Source organism: Rhinolophus ferrumequinum, chromosome 2 (genome assembly GCF_004115265.2).
Source record: "Rhinolophus ferrumequinum isolate MPI-CBG mRhiFer1 chromosome 2, mRhiFer1_v1.p, whole genome shotgun sequence".
NCBI classification, from domain to species: Eukaryota; Metazoa; Chordata; class Mammalia; order Chiroptera; family Rhinolophidae; genus Rhinolophus; species Rhinolophus ferrumequinum.
In genome coordinates this window covers 61,897,832-61,915,204 of record NC_046285.1, presented here as the reverse complement: position 1 = coordinate 61,915,204, position 17,373 = coordinate 61,897,832, and the positions used below count along the sequence as shown (strand labels likewise).

The 17,373-nt window shown below is 32.8% G+C and overlaps 1 protein-coding gene across 4 annotated transcripts in view; it reads left to right on the top strand.

Annotated features, from left to right (window-relative positions):
• Positions 1–17,373, top strand: part of ATP11B (ATPase phospholipid transporting 11B (putative)) — a 101,025-nt gene that overhangs the window by 42,939 nt on the left and 40,713 nt on the right. For all 4 annotated transcript variants that reach the window (XM_033126677.1, XM_033126696.1, XM_033126670.1 and 1 more), the window contains 10 exons: positions 3,397–3,547; positions 4,680–4,877; positions 8,092–8,334; positions 8,892–9,067; positions 9,503–9,571; positions 10,895–10,968; positions 11,042–11,145; positions 13,203–13,384; positions 14,664–14,867; positions 16,774–16,927. In XM_033126677.1, coding sequence (XP_032982568.1) covers positions 3,397–3,547; positions 4,680–4,877; positions 8,092–8,334; positions 8,892–9,067; positions 9,503–9,571; positions 10,895–10,968; positions 11,042–11,145; positions 13,203–13,384; positions 14,664–14,867; positions 16,774–16,927 — 1,555 coding nt within the window. The remainder of the gene's footprint in view (positions 1–3,396; positions 3,548–4,679; positions 4,878–8,091; positions 8,335–8,891; positions 9,068–9,502; positions 9,572–10,894; positions 10,969–11,041; positions 11,146–13,202; positions 13,385–14,663; positions 14,868–16,773; positions 16,928–17,373) is intronic.

The following is a 17,373-nucleotide window of genomic DNA, read 5'->3' as shown; positions in this document are numbered from 1 at the left end:
AAAGTTGGCTCTTTGAAAATATTAATAAAATGGATAAATCTCTACTTAGATTGGGGTATCAAGGGGGAGAAAAATACTACCGCAGAAGTGGTAGGAGAGAAATGCTAAAAAAATTACCAGTATTAGGGGTGAAAGAAAGGCTGTCACTATAGATCCTACATACTGTGGTCACTTTATCCACAGATAAAGAAATATTATGAACAACTTTATGTCACTAAATTCTCCAACTCAGATGAAATGGACAAATTCTTTGAAAACACAATTTACAGAATTTGACACAGTTATTTATTATCTAAATAACCCTGCATCAGACATTTAATTTATTATAAAAAATATCTCCACACAAAAGGATCATCTTTCAACATGTGGTATGGGAATGGTTGGACCATCCATGTTCCAAAAAGTAACCCTTGACCCTTACCTCCCATCATATATAAAAACTAACTTAAAATGTAAGACTTAAAACAAGAGTGAAATCTATAAAATACAGGAGAAAATATTTGTGAGCTTGGGTTAAGGAAAGATTTCTTGGAAAACATAATAAATGAACCAAAAGCAAAACCAAAAATTGATATGTTAAACTTCATCAAAATGAAAAACTTCTGCATTTTAAAAGACATTATTAAAAAAATGAAAAGACAAGCCACAGAATATGAAAAAAAACATTTGCAAAGTACATATCTTGTAAAGGACTCGTATCCAGAATATCCAGACTCATCACTTTTCAACTTTATCCTAGAAGCCTTATTTAATGCCACCAAACAAAAAAATAAAAGGCATAAATATTAGAAAGTAAGAAGTAAAATTGTCCCTGTTGGAAGACACATGGTTTTTCACATAGACAGTCATAAGCATTCAACAAAAAAAAAGCTATTAGAATTAATGAATGAGTGTAGCAAGTTTTCGGGATACAAGGTCAATTTAAAAATATTACTTTTATATCTATATACCAGCAGGAAACAGTAGGAAAACTAAGTTTTAAAAAAGTTCTATTTTACAATAGTGTCAAAAAGCATAAAATATTTAGAAATAAATTGTTAAGAAGTAAATTTTTAAGAACTTGTGCAAGATCTCTATAATGAAAACTACAAAACATGGCTAGAAATATTAAGACCAAAACTCACTATTGTTAAACGGTCAGTTGATGTGTAGATTCTTTCAATCCTAATTAAAATCCCAGGAAGTTTTTTTTGTGTGATTGACAAGGTGATTCTAAAATGAATATTGAAATACAGTAGCCAAAATCTATCTTCAAAGTGCATAATGAAAACAATCTTTTATGAAAGCAGGAGAATTTACATTATCTGACTTTAAAACTTAATATAAAGCTATAGTAAGTAGAGTATGGTATTAGCAAAAAAGATAGTTCAATGGAATAAACTAGAGATTTGAGAAATAGACCTATTCATATATGATCAATTGATTTTCAGTGATGCTTAATGAGGAAAATGATGCCTTTTCAACAAATGATAATACAACAATTGGCTATCCATGGAAAAAAATAATAATCCTCAACTTCTACCTCACACGACACACCAAAAAGTTTTTCAGGATGGATCATAGATCTAAACATAAAAGCTAAAACTGGAAAACTTAGGAAGATATATTCACAACCTGAGGATAGGTAAAGATTTCTTAGGACACAGAAAGCAATAATCATAAAAGAAAAAAACTGATAAGCTATACTTCTACGAAATTAATAACTTTTGCTCATCAGACTACTCAGTTAAGGAAGTGAACAAGCCATGAATTGGGAAACAATATTCACAAAACATATGTCTGATAAAGGACTTGTATCCAGAATATATAATAATACATTAAAAACTTTCGTAAATCCACAATAAAAAGAAAAACAACCCAGCGTGGGGGGAAAAATGGGTAAAAGGCTGGGGTAGACATTTCACACACAAAAATATACAAATGGCTAATAAGCACATGAAAAAGTGTACAACATCATGAGTCATGAGAGATACAAACTAAAACTAGAAGGACATACCAATATATACTTATTGGAATGGTGAAAATTAAAAAGGCAAAGTTCCAAGCATTGGTAAGGATATGGAGCAACTGGATTTCTTGCTTATAAATAATCTATAGATCAAAGAGGAAATCTGAAAAAAAAATTTTTTAAATATCTAAAAGTTAGTTTTCACTTAACTAATACAGTGTGTTAAATTTTGTAGGACGCAGCTAAAGGGAAACAGAACCAGTAGGTCATATAGATATATATAAGAGGAGATTTATTACAGGAGTTGGCTCAAGTGGTTGTGTAGGCCATGAAGTCCCACACCTGCCTTCTGCAAGATGGAGACCCAGGACAACTGATGACATAACTCAGTCTGAGTCGAAGGCCAGAGAACCAGGAGGCCTCTGGTATAACCAGGAATCCACAGACCTAAGAACCAAGAGCTCTGGTGTCCCCGCTGAAGAAGAGAGAGAATTCGCCCTACCTTTGCCTTTTTGTTCCACTTGGGCCCTCAGTGGATTGAATGATGCTCACTTACGTTAGTGAGGGGGTATCTCTTTATTAAGGCTACTGAATCAAATACAAATCTCTTCCAAAAACACCCTCACAGACACACTGAAAAATAATGTTTTACCAGCTATCTGGGCCTCCCTTAGCCTGGTCAATTTGATATATAACATTAATCATCACAGCACTGGATACTTATATTAGAAAAAAAACACCAGTGACAGAAACTGAAATTAAAACTATACCATTTGCAGTCATTCCCCAAAAAAACACATAGGTGTACAGCCAGCAGCAGAATGCATACAGGACCTAAAAACGACAACATGCTGATGAAAGAAATCTAAAGTTAAGCTTGCTTAGCAAAATACTGTAATATTAAGTAAGTTTGTCTGGTGAAAAGAAGAGGGATTCTAAAGTCAATTCCTGACTTCTATGATTTTTTTTGGAAATTTACAGAATAGTTTTTGGGCTGTGGTCTTCAGCATTAAAAAGGATGTAGTCTCTTCTTCACAGAGTTTTTATAAAGATTAGACAAGTTAGCGAATGTGACAAGTTTTATAAAATCTTAATGCTATACAAATGTTAGTTATGTTTATACTTAAAATTAGCTGGGTCCTGAAAATATATAAAATCTTAGAATAATTACTTATGCAAAAATAACTGGCCCAAACTGTCATTTACCTATTGGCATTTTGAACAGTAATATATCTAGGAAATAGGCTCGTAATCTTATGTAGTGGTTATTTTATTGCTAGTAAATAGATTCTATTTATTGAATGGTCATTTCTTAAAAACAAAGACTGTGTCCTTTAAGTAGCTACCATCATATCCTAAATATTTTTACATCTTACTTAATACCAGTATTTCCAAGCTGCATGTAGTAACACATTTTGATATGTTTTATATTTTTTTTCTCATTTCAGGTCAATGAATACATTTTTGATAATTTATCTAATAATACTTATTTCTGAAGCCATCATCAGTACTATCTTGAAATACACATGGCAAGCTGAAGAAAAATGGGATGAACCTTGGTATAACCAAAAAACAGAACATCAAAGAAATAGTAGTAAGGTATTTTATGGTGTTCTTGACTCTGCTGCAAAGGAAACTTTATTCTTTAGCACAATTACTGCTTTGGTAGTCACTTCTAATAGGAGTGACCACTGTGATCTCCTAACATCATTACTAGTGAAGGGTGACAAAAGGACACTGCAAATAAAGAGTAGCCAACATGTTTGTACTGGTATGCTTTGTGCATTTTAGGGCATAAGCAATTGTATTTTCTTTGGCATGACTTGAATAGTTGCAAGAGATCACAAAACTTTAAATTGTCTATATTGGCATTCCACTTGAATAGTTCAAATTCAGTTTTTTATTCCATTTACTGTATGTTACAAGTGAAATAGAGTAAATTGATTTTATTTCAGTTCTGTCAGAATAATTCAAGGAGTCTTACTATTGTCTTCTATTGACGGTATAGTAATAACACAAATTATATCATATAAAGTTTTAAACTGATTAAATATGAACGACCAAGAACATTTAACCTGCAATTTTGGTAAATAATTGTCCAGATTTCACCTTAGATTAAAATATAAATATTGGAAGACAAATTTGGATCTCAAGAGACCACAAAGCAGATAATCACAGTAATATATTTTCAGTATCATTCATTATTAGGTCTTTTACCAGAATGTATGTTAAAATGTGGTACTGCTATGCCATTAAAGTAGGCTATTCCTGTGTAATCTGTATTTAAGAGTTGTAAATTCTAGTAGTTCTAGCCTACCAATTTTATAATTTTTTTTTTAAAAATTACAGTCAAGTTTTAGTTATCTGTGATTTTAAAGGGCAGGAGTAGAATGGTAAGTATATTCCAGAGGTTATAATTATAATTTTGCCAAAAGCAGTTTTAGTCACAACAGGCTCTTTGGTAGCTTCTGAAAAGTAACAAATTAAGTAATTTGAATTTAACCTTTTTTTTTTTTTTTACTTTGTTCAAGAGTCTAATGAGCAATAAAACTACCAAAGGAAATGTGTTAAAAAGAGAAATCAATAAATGAATTTCAGTTCATGAGACTGTTCTGATTCAGAATGTAGTTAATGGTCTATTTACACATGAAACTTTCTGACAGTTTTCTTCAGTGATACTGAAGAAATTTTTGTATTTTCTCTTATCAAATGATCATTTTTTCCCCTCTAGATTCTGAGATTTATTTCAGACTTCCTTGCCTTTTTGGTACTCTACAATTTCATCATTCCAATTTCATTATATGTGACAGTTGAAATGCAGAAATTTCTTGGATCATTTTTTATTGGCTGGGATCTTGATCTCTATCATGAAGAAACAGATCAGAAAGCTCAAGTCAATACTTCTGACCTGAATGAAGAGCTTGGACAGGTAAATAAATGATCCTTTTATTTTGTTTTTCTAACTTGTTATTTTTTTATCAAAACAATACATGTACAAAGACTAATAAAATATTAGAGTTTATACCAAAAAACAGCCCTACTTTGTTCCACATGTAATTTTGTTTTCTATTTTAAAATCTTAAGCCGTTTCTTCCATTATTTAGCACTATATTTCTATATATCATTCTTTCTTGATTTTTAAATTTGAGGCGTTATTTAAATACCCAGACACATACCCACTTTGCCTCCCCATAGCTCCCCAATATTATTATATCACAATTTGGGATTTAATAAACATATGTTTATTGACATTATTTTGGCTGTTTTAGTATTGCTCACTAATTTCTAGTTCTTTATGTACGCCCTGCAATGCTCTAATTACGTTTTCTTTCTTTTATATATTTTTTCCCTAGAGCTAATTGCTGTTTTATCATTTGCTTAATTTCCATGTACCACAAACAATTCTCTGACAAATATATGAAACCTTTCTCTCTCCCTCTCTCCCTCTCTCTCTCCTTCTCCCCTCCCACCCTGGTCCCCTGTCTTTGGTGGCAGCTTTTTTGGATCCTTTTATCTTTCTGCTTCAGTTTGGATTCTTTCTGGGCTTGCTGCTCAGCTCTCACCCTGGACTTCCCTTTACCATCACCCTGGAACTTCTTTGCCTCTCTCTTGTTTGGGATCTTCTATCTCCTGGATCTCGTGTCTTCCCACCTGTGGCTTATTCTCTCATTTGGGGGGAATACATTTAATAACTTCCTGAAGAAGAATGTAAGAGGGGAAAATATTTTGAGAGTTTGCATGTCTGAAAATACCTTTATTCCGTTTCTACACTTGATTAATAATTTAGCTGGGTAATACATCCCAGGTTGGAAATTATTTTTCCTCAGAATTTCAAAAACATTTCTCCACTTTTTGTCTAGCTTCCAGTTTTGCTGTTGAGAAATCTAGTGCCATTCTGATTCCTAGTTCTTTGTGTGTGATTTGTTTTATCTCTAAAAGTGTTTAGGATCTTTTCTTTGTGCTATAATTCTAAAATCTTATGATGTACCTTGGTGAGTCTCTCTTTATTTATTTTTTTTTATTTATTTTTTTGCTTTTCTTCATTGGGCAATGAACTCTAAGCCGTTTCAATCTGGAAACACATGTCCCTCAATTCTGGGAATATTTCTTGTATTTCTTTGATAACATGTCTTTTCATGTTTTGGGGTTTTTTTTTTTAATTTACTGTTTGAGTGTCAGATCATTTATCTCGTTTCTCTAATTCTTACTTTCAATTTTCATTTACTTGTTTGTTTTTATAATCAGCTTTCTGGGAGAATTCATCAACTTTATCTTTCTACCCACCTTTTGATTTATTTGTGTTATATATTTTTAATTTCTAATACTCCAGTATGTCTGAATCATCTTCTTTTAATTGCATCATATTCCTATAAAATAATGGAATATAATCTATTATTTTACCTTTCTGAGGATATTAATGACAATTTATTTAAAGTCTGCTCTCTGCATTTTCTGTTTCCTCCTAGTTCCTCTTTCAGTATAGTCAGTTCTGCTCTAATGTGACTTATACATTCCTAAAACTCACTGCGCTATGCAAAATTTCTTAGTAAAAACCACAGGGCTTTTGGAAAAATGGGATTTAGGGGGTACAACAGAAATTTTGTAACATATTTAAAATAAAAAGTATCTAAACAAACGATACTTACTTGTTAAGAAATTTGTTTGGTAAATTGTTAAGAAATACATAAATACTGTAATAAATATGGCACTTTATCTTGAAAAAGACCTGAAGTTTACTTGTGGAAGTGGCTAGCAGAGGTATTTCGACTTGTGTGTTATTGTGAAGTATTGGAAGGAAGGTTATTTGAGAATAGAAGGAAAGTTGTAACACCAGATGTGGATCGGTGTGGCTCATAACACACATGATGTCCAGAGGTAGCTGGTACCTATGTGAGGTTTATACAATTCAAACGAATATGTGCATATTCCTCCTGCATGTGGGTGCAGCAGTTTTCTGCATTCACCTAGTGTTTCTCACAGATGAAATTGTGCATAACTAATTGCAAATTTCATGTTATGCTCAAATTGTTGCCTTATATATCAGTGTCATTGTAAAAAATAAATTTATGCTTTTAAGATGGTGCAAGAGCAGAACTGACCATAATTTGTATAGACTCTAACTTTAATGTAAGTGGAGATACTCAAATGCTTTTTCTGCATCTATTGAGATGATCATTTTATTAATAGAATAAAGGACAAAATATTATGTTACTATTATGGTGGGTTTCATTGATTGAATTTTGTATGTTGAACCAATCTTTCATTCCAGGGATAAATCCCACATGTTCATGATGTATAGTCCTTTTTATATGTTTCTGGATTTGGTTTGTGTCTATTTTCATAAGGTATATTGGTCTATAGTTTGTTTGTTTGTCTTTTTCCTTGTGATAGCTCCTCCCTTTTTAAATGACTTCTTGCTCAAATCATCATTGCTATAATCAAATTCTCATCATAATCCTATTTGTTCCAAGACTTAACTATTTCAAAAAAAAAAATGTTAACTATTTCATCCTTCTCTCTCTGGACCTAGCTTCTTTTAGGGTTAATTTTTTAGAATTAGTCTCAAAGACTAATGAAATTGTTTGTCTTATCTACTTTTTAAAATATTTTCTTTTAAACATTTTTCCCTTTTCACTGAGTTTGTTTCCTGCCCTTGACTTTAGTTTCCTCTGTCTATTTTAGACAACTTTCTGCCTCTGACTTCTTTGTCGCTGTCTTTTGTGTTCCTGTTCCAGTTCTGCATCATTTTCTCCTGGACCAGAAACCCTTCACATTCGAGGTTAATTAAGCATCCTTTCCACCCTTGGTCAGAGGTCATTCTGGAGTCCTACTACTTAAAAACACTTTATCCAGCAGATAGAAAAGTAGTACGAATACTACATTGTCAGTCAGCTCTACAGATGAATATGAACCTAAAGATGCCACAAACTTCAAAATGTATATAGATTTAAAATATTTTCTGTCACCCTGTTTTGTTTCCACGACATCTTTAATTATTTAATTGTGCTTGGATTATAAGAATCAGCATCAGTATATCAATTTTAATAGGTAAACTTGACTTTAAGAGACAGAGGCTCAGATTTTTTTGTTTAACATAGGACCGTGTACCCAAAGGTTTGTTTTCTTTTGTTTTCTATCTCTAGGTGGAGTACGTGTTTACAGATAAAACTGGTACACTGACGGAAAATGAAATGCAGTTTCGAGAATGTTCAATTAATGGCATAAAATACCAAGAAATCAATGGTAGACTTGTATCCGAAGGACCAACACCAGATTCTTCACAAGGAAACTTAACTTATCTTAGTAGTTTATCCCATCTTAACAGCTTATCCCATCTTACATCCAGTTCTTCTTTTAGAACCAGTCCTGAAAATGAAACTGAACTAGTAAGCAATTTTTAAATTAATAAATAGGAGTTTCCTTTGAAATAATTCTCTTTGTGTTTCTGGGACAAGGAATATATATTTGAAGTGCATATCCTTTGATTTAATACTGAGAATTTGTAGTCATAACCCAGTTTAATTTGTCACTTAATATGTGTTTGCCTTAGTTCTCTATGTAATTAAATGGAACTAAGTAAGTTAAGGAAAGCCTTTACTGCCTTGAAGTAAAGAAGATTTTGCTGAGAAATAGCGTTTCAATTTATTTAATAATTTTTGAGACATCACTTCTTCCACAAAAGAGTTTTCATCTTTACTTGCAATTTGATTATGCCTCCTGAAAATTGAAGGGTCATAAGCAAATGTGACATTTTACTCTTTGGAGTCAGAAGCAACCAGCTGTTACTTAGGCAATTCAAGATTGTAGCATTCTTGTTCTAAATCTTAAAGGTTACCAAATTAGTAACTGTATTTGTTGGCACATTTTAGAATTCTGTTTCTGGTTTCCTAAATGTTACTTGGTAGTGATGTTTATGGTGTGAATATTAATTATGTTTCTACAGATTAAAGAACACGATCTCTTCTTTAAAGCAGTCAGCCTCTGTCACACGGTACAGATTAGTAATGTTCAGACTGACGGCATTGGTGATGGGCCCTGGCAATCCAGCCTTGCACCATCCCAGTTGGAGTACTATGCATCTTCACCAGATGAAAAGGCTCTAGTAGAAGCTGCTGCAAGGTAGTTTAGTCTGATTTCCAAATCATCAGGAAAACACCTTTTAAAATAAAGATGTGAAAATACTAGAAAATTATTTTAAATTGTCAGACAAACTTCATAAACACATAAATGTAGAAGTATATTTTAAATTGTTAATGAAAATTTGAAATGTCTCATTAATTTTGTTCAGGTTGCAGTAGAGTCATATTTTGAAGTGATCCTCTTTACAAGTGGTTACTATGAAATACGAATAATATAATTTGTGAGAATACTTTTATATGTATTTTGGACTTACTCATATCCTTCAAGTTCTTAAAAATGATGCTATGTTCAAAGGAAATATTTTAAAATAATCTCAAACTTATGTTTTAAGTGTTTTTATGGAAGCTAAGTTACAATGACATTGTGAATATGAAATATCATATTCTTATATTTCTTTCTCCTCTTACTCCCTAGAATCGGCATTGTGTTTATTGGCAATACCGAAGAAACTATGGAAGTTAAAACACTTGGAAAACTGGAACGGTAATTTTTTTCTATATTGTAATTATTTATATATTAAGCATTTAGCTTAGAATAAAAATAGGTAAACTATGGCCCACAGCCCATATCTGGCCTTTTTTTTGTACAGCCCACAAATTACATTATATTTTTAAGGGGTTGTTTACAAAAGACTATGCAACAGAGACCGTAGATGGCCTACAAAGCCTAAAATAGTCCCTGTCTAGCCCTTTACAGACAAAGTTTATTGACCTTTGCTCTAGAATTATGTCTGTATTACGTTGTATCTCATCACAGTAATAACAATATTCTAATCTGAAGCTTTCAGCTGTATTTTAGCTTAATGGTTCTTGAATTTGCTTATCTGTTTATTTTTACACACTCCTGGTGTAATGAGTTTCATAAGTTTCTACTCACTAAATAAAGAACAACTTTCTGTTATTTCTTATATCTTTTAAACATTAAGGAACAGCTGTCTTATTTCTACTTTTTGATAAATTAGTTTATTCCTATATGTATTCATATGTTTCATGGTTTTATCAATTCCAATCATATCTCACCTCCAGCTGTGCATTTTCAAACTATGCCTTTCCAAACTGAAAAGAGCCCATTCTTTGGCCACTTTCATGTTGGGAGCCTGTCTAGCTCATTCCGTCCATATATAAACCATCATTCCAGTTAGTGTGTTTTTTGAGATGGCAAAGCATTGCATATGTACATCATTGTATAAATTTATCCGGAAGACTTCAGGCTACACCTGACACATCCACACAAATTCTTTTAGTTCCCTAAAGAGGCATTTGTTCACCACACCTACACACATATACCCTCTCCCAGATTCAGTTTCACTTCTGTAATGAACCTCTGTTACTAATGTGAATATGTTGTATTTCTCAGGTGTGTTTGGGCAGAAAAAGGGAGTAAGAATGAATCATCTTTTTTAGTAAGAAAAACATGGAGTTGGGCAGATTCCAGTCCTTGCTGTGTGATTCATAAGCTTTTTTGACTTTAGGCAAATTACTTAATCTTTATGAGTTTAATAGTCCTTATTTGTAAAAAAACAAAACAGAAAAAGAGACCTACCTTGTTTGGTTCTCATGGGTATTAAATGACATAAGATACGTAAAGTGTATGGTGTTTGGTAGGTATTCAATAAATGTCTGTTCCTTCTATTTATATTTTGGGTTTTTAGTAATGACTCAGAACCAGTCATCTTGAAAATGTAGTTGAGGTTAACTACTTCTTCTAAATTAACCATTTTTATCTTTTTTAGGGATTCTTTCTAAATATTTACTCAATATTATTCAAAAAAGTAAAATTTTATCTTTCTTATTTTTTTCCCCTTAGGTACAAACTGCTTCATATTCTGGAATTTGATTCAGACCGTAGAAGAATGAGTGTAATTGTTCAGGCACCTTCAGGTAACCAACCTAAACTTTCATGAATTCTTATTTATCTAATATGAAGAGCTTGATAACTCATTTTTCTTTTTAGGTGAGAAGATTTTATTTGCTAAAGGAGCTGAATCATCAATTCTCCCTAAATGTATAGGTGGAGAAATAGAAAAAACCAGAATTCATGTAGATGAATTTGCTTTGGTGAGTGCAAATTTCTGTGATGTAAAAACTAAAAAGACATGTATATTTGAAAGATTTGGGGTTTTATCTTTGCATTAATAATTTATCAAAAATTACGGAAATTCTGCAGTTCTGTTACATTATGTGTTCTCTCCACATTCTTTGGTTAAAATTTGCTAAAATACAAATCTTGTTTTTTGAACCTATTATAGTCAGGGCACTTCTGGCTGCAAGGACTACTCAAATTACTATATTGCAAAGGGGGGTTACTAAAAGAATACAGGGGAATCCCAAGGATGTAGAGAAACTGGAATCCTCATGCATCGCTGGTGGGAATATAAATGAGACAGCCACTTTAGAAAACAGTTTGGTAGTTCCTCATAGAATATAGAGTAATACAGTTACTATATGACCCAGCAATACACCCGAGAGAATTAAAAACATATGTCTACGTAAAAACTTGTACGCAAATGTTCCTAGTATTAGTCCTAATAGCTGAAAAATGGAAACACCCAAATGTCCATCAGTGAGTGGATTAAACAATGTGTCAGTGTCCATATAATGGACTGTTATTTGGCCACTAAAAGAAATGAAGTAATATATGCTGCAACATGGATGAACCTTGAAAAGATTATGCTGAGTGAAAGAAGCCAGTCACAAAAGGCTACATATCCATTTATATGCATTATCCAAAATGAGCAAATTCATAGTGGTTGCCAGAGTCTGGAAGAAGGAGGGAAAGGGAAGTGTCTTCTAATGGGTATGGGATTCCTTTGGGTGTGATGAAAATGTTCCTTTAAACTATTGAATTTCATGGTATATGAATTATGTCTCTATTAATAAAAGAATGCAGGAGAATCTTACAGAAGCATAAAGCTACAATTCATGTGAACCATTATTAAGCAGCTGTCTCTCAGTCTTAGGACCTTATCAGAATCACTCATTTCTGCATTTCTGTAAATGTGTACTCCGTACTCATCTCTGCTCACCATCCTCCTTTGCTTATGGTTTCTTTTCTCCCATTTCTGGTTCCCTCAGTGTTTATGATCTGGTTCATCTACCACACGGTAACAGCCACGAGAGCAAAGACATTGTTCCTGCTTGCTGTCATTTATATCAATACTCAGAACAGTGCTGGCACATAGTTGGCACTCAGTAAATATTTGTTGTAGAATGAATGAATAAATTTCATATAGTAATAACTCAATGTCCCTTAATTGTTATTTAAGAGAAACAGTGATTTATAGGGTCATTTGTAAATCAAGGAATGCCAATATTTAGAAATCTGCTAAATAGTGTCATAATAGTATTTTAAAATCTACTTTTTCCAAGTTCTGTTATTAGAACATTTATTTTGGGTTTTACTGAGGAAAATATATAGCAAGAAAAGGAACTTTTATAAGGTTTTAGATTTAGATACCAACTTTCAAATATTAATACCTTTAAGAAAAATTTGAACCCAGTAGAATCAGATAATCAAATATATATTCCTAAGTTTTGTGTAATTCCAATTTTCCAGTGAAGATACAATGATATAGTTTTAAAACATTCAGGAAGTATTGTTTGTTTGATAATGGCCACCTTACAGACTTCTTTATTTGAATTGCAAATTTGTCAAACCATGAACCCCCAAGAAATTATGGTCCCCTTTGCTTAAAATACAAATTCTTAGGGTAGAATCTGGGGCTGCCTCTCTCTTGACAAACCTGAAGGTAACCATTAAAGAACTTTCTGGCTTTCCAGGTAAAGCAGTTTTAAAACCACAGTTAAGATCATCTTTATGATTCTGTCTAGGCTCTAACTAAATATTCTACAATTCAAAGACCTTTATTATTTTGAGCAACTTTTTAAGACTCATCAGAAATTGAAAGAGCTATGATAATAAGTGCCTATGTGTCTCATAACTCAGGTCCCTAGGACTTTGTGACACATCAATTATCTCCTGTCACTAGCTGGTAGTACTTTTAAATTATTTGTAATTGATTTTTAGTAAAGAGGTCCTCGGTTTATTTCAGTGACTTCTTGATTTCCCATTAGTTATTTTTGTTCAATTTTTGTCTTTAATTTTTCTGTTTTAGAAAGGACTAAGAACTCTGTGCATGGCTTACAGACAGTTGACATCTAAAGAGTATGAGGTAATAGATAGACGCCTATTTGAAGCCAGGACAGCCTTGCAGCAAAGAGAAGAGAAATTGGCAAATGTCTTCCAGTTTATAGAGAAAGACCTGATATTACTTGGAGCCACAGCAGTAGAAGACAGGTAAGTATCAGATAAATAGGCAGTGTCATTTTTTTCTCATAAGAATTTTCATAACCAAGTGTTTCTATTTTAAGACAAATTCCATTTATTAACATCCTATAATACTAATATATTTAAAATCAAAATAGAGAGTTAAAGCCTTAATTTTTCCCAGTTAGTTTTATGCAGTTATACACAGTTTTTCTTCTAGCCAGATATCTGAAATAGATGAAAGAATCTAGCTATGTATAAATTTGCCAATAGATTTGAATTTTTATAACACTCCTCAGTGTGTGACATACAAAGACTTTAAGCAGCTGCTAATTCTCCAGCCTCACTTCCCACCACTGCCTCCTTCCACTTCATGCTTCAACACTACCAAACTGTAGTTCTCCTCTGAATACTATAGTTAAAACTGCTTCTGCCTTGTGGCTTTGTTCCTTGGCAAAGCTATGCCTTCTGCTTGATCAGTTTTCTATTATCCATTTGTGAATATCTATTCATAAACTATAGCTCGGCTATTACCCCCACTCCAATAAGACCTTTTCTTACCCCTAACAGGATTAAAAATTCTATTTTTTATGAAGTCTCCATGTTTTGTAGGTAGTTCTGTGTTGTCCTTACATAAGTATATTATAATTATTTGTTTAAAGTCTTTCTTCTCTGTTAGCCTGTGAATTCCTTGAGATTCATTTATTCTTTGTCTTTGTTCCTCAGCATCAATCTCAATGTGTTTTCAGTTTCTTGAATGAAATTGAATTCTATGGATTAAATTGAATTCTACAAATTAATCCTGTTATGTTTTCCTCTGCCTCCTAGATCTACGGGTGTTTTCCTTTTGTAATCTAGGTTTTCATTTACTTTTCAGTTTTCCTCATAAGATTTCTGAGACTCACCTGAAGTTACATAGTCCTTTCTTGTCCAGTCTGATTTTTGAACTACTGATATGAGAGATTTCCTAATCAAAAAAAGAAAAATCTCCTAATTTGAAATTTAAGACTTTTCTAATAAGATAGGAATTTATGAAGACCATATACGTAATTTGGTTCTATACAAATGAACTTTGAAGATACATTCTTAAAATATGAGGTTGTAAATTTTATGTTAACTAGGTGATCACTAATTTGGTTATTCCTGTTTCTTGCCTAATGGGGAAGAAATTCAGTTATATTACTGAACTGAATGTTATTGTAACATTCCTAGGTCAAGAAGTCCAAAATTTACCTTACTTGTACTACATGGTTAATACTTAAAATACAGTCCAAAACGTATTCTCTAATTTTGTTTCTTTTATTTTCAGACTACAAGATAAAGTACGAGAAACTATTGAAGCATTGAGAATGGCTGGTATCAAAGTATGGGTACTTACCGGAGATAAACATGAAACAGCTGTTAGTGTGAGTTTATCATGTGGACATTTTCACAGAACCATGAATATCCTTGAACTTATAAACCAGAAATCAGACAGTGAATGTGCTGAACAATTGAGGCAGCTTGCCAGAAGGTAAGAATATATAATTATCTGAACCATAGAGTTCAGGGGTAAGCAAACTATGACCCAATGCCTGTTTTTTTATAGCCCATGAACTCAAAGTAATTTTTACATCTTTTGGTGGATGAAAAAGAATCCAAAGAATAATATTTCGTGTTGTAAAGATTATATGAAATTCAAATTTTGGTGTCTATAAAGTTTTATTGGAACACAGCCACATTCATTCACTTTCATATCATCAGTGAAGTCTTTTTGTACTACAGCAGCACAGTTGAGTAGTTACAACAGACACCTTATAAAGGACTTTTATAATTTCTCACTATGCTTGATATACTGCAAATTAGTGACACAGTCATATCCCTATAGTGTTTTGAGTGCCACAGATATTGCCATATGATAATATTTTACTAATATTATCAGTATTTACTGATCATGTTCAAACAAGAAAAATGGGCTTTTAATATCACACTTTTAAAGCAGAGTGGAGTGTTGATTATCTTATTATATTAGATGCAAAGCATTGCACTTATTATTTGATGACACTTTAACATGCTACCTGCTCGAAAAGATATCCAAGATGAAATATAAAATCTCATTACAGATAGTTCTATTGTGTTAAACTGTAAAATCTCATTATAGATCAGCATTAACAGATGGACATTTGCAGTTGATTTTGATGATAGGGAACATTGAGTTTGAACCCCAATTAAACAAAATATTATTTACCCCCCCAAAAGATTTCTCATTAGTAGACTCATATTGTTTAATCAAATTATACTCTATTATTATTACATTTTTTATTTAGTCAATAAGAATGTCAAAATTTGTTTCCTCTTTTTTAATGTAAGTACCTACATAATACTCTCAATTTAGCCTCTTGGAGCACATAACCTAAAATGGAAATACTTACTTTGGCCCTTTACAGAAAACATTTGCCAACCCCTAATCTAGTTCACATGACCAAACTGAGAAATCAGTCTGCATTTTACTGTTCAAAGATAATTTTATGAGTGTATATGAAGGGGTATTTCTCAGTGGCTGTGTGCTCTCCTGTAAACCCAGTGGTGAGCTGTAGTGTATTTTTGTGGTGCATGGAGCACAGCACTGGCTTTCCACAACATAGAGGAGCTCGCACCAGAATGGATGTGTGGGTACTGCTGCTTTCTTCGAGAAAATCTCGGGGGATGGGGAGAAACAGTTGAACAAAATAATGTGCTCAGTAACATAGTTGATACACATACTAATGCAAGCTTCTTATCTCTTCCTGGCAACAAATAGTTTGCCTGGCTGCCAGTTATCAGACCATATGGACCATATGAGACATACTCGTCTAGCGTATGCCCACAAGGGAGGTGTGAACCATGTTCTACCATAGTAATATCTAGCATTACAGTCCATTGTAGGGGTTAATATCAAGAGACAGTTAGAATTCCTTCATTCCTTTCCTTGCTACTTACACAGATGGTGAATCTAGCTCATGAATTTTCCTGAATATTGTTGATTTCATTTAATTTTTAAAAATTAGGATTTGTTAAATGTAACTAATAATATTTTTATTTTTAGAAGACTTTTCATACTCACAGTTTGGGAGAATATACTCAGATTATGTGTTACAATTCACATTACAGAAAATCTGTTTAACTGTGTTATGTGTGTGTGTGGGTGGGTGTGTGTGTGTGTGTGTGTGTGTGTGTGTATGTATGTATCAATTGTAAAGTTGAATATCATCTGTTTTACTCATCATATGAATCACTCTCCGTTCTGCTTAATCTTAACTTTCAGGTAATACAACTCTGTTCCCTGACCTCTCAGTTTTGTAATAGTAAAGTCTGTGGATGAATGGTTGTGAGACTCTTTTGTTTACTAAGTGAGATACTTCAAAGTATCTGACAGAGGATATAATTATTTTTTCTTTTAGAATTACAGAGGATCATGTGATTCAGCACGGGCTGGTCGTGGATGGGACCAGCCTATCTCTTGCACTCAGGGAGCATGAAAAACTATTTATGGATGTTTGCAGAAGTTGTTCAGCTGTATTGTGCTGTCGTATGGCACCACTACAGAAAGCCAAGGTACGTTTATGTTATAAAAAGTTCCATAAAGATGTATAGATCTAAAAATATTCTTTAAGGTTAATGCCTTAATCTAGTTTCATTTGGTGGCACGCAGTCTATGATCTTACTAGGAGTCAGTCACTTCTCATGAATTTGAACCACGTATATATTAAACCTTCAGAATTTTCAGAGTGAATATGCAAGTTTCAACTGTTCATAATAACCTAAAATGTCTGTGGTGTGTAGCAGTTTGTCACTTTCCTGAGACACAAATTTGAACTGTGGTAACTAAGGTTTCGTAAGTTAGTTACTTAACTAGTGAGGGAGCCTGTAGCTTCAGTTCATCTGCACCTGCAGGTGGTTCTGTTGATCTCTGCTTATTCTTGCATTCTCATAAAGGGATAATTCTCTTTGTTAAAAATGACTAAGTGATATAACTTTAGTAAGAAGTTGAAAAGCCAATT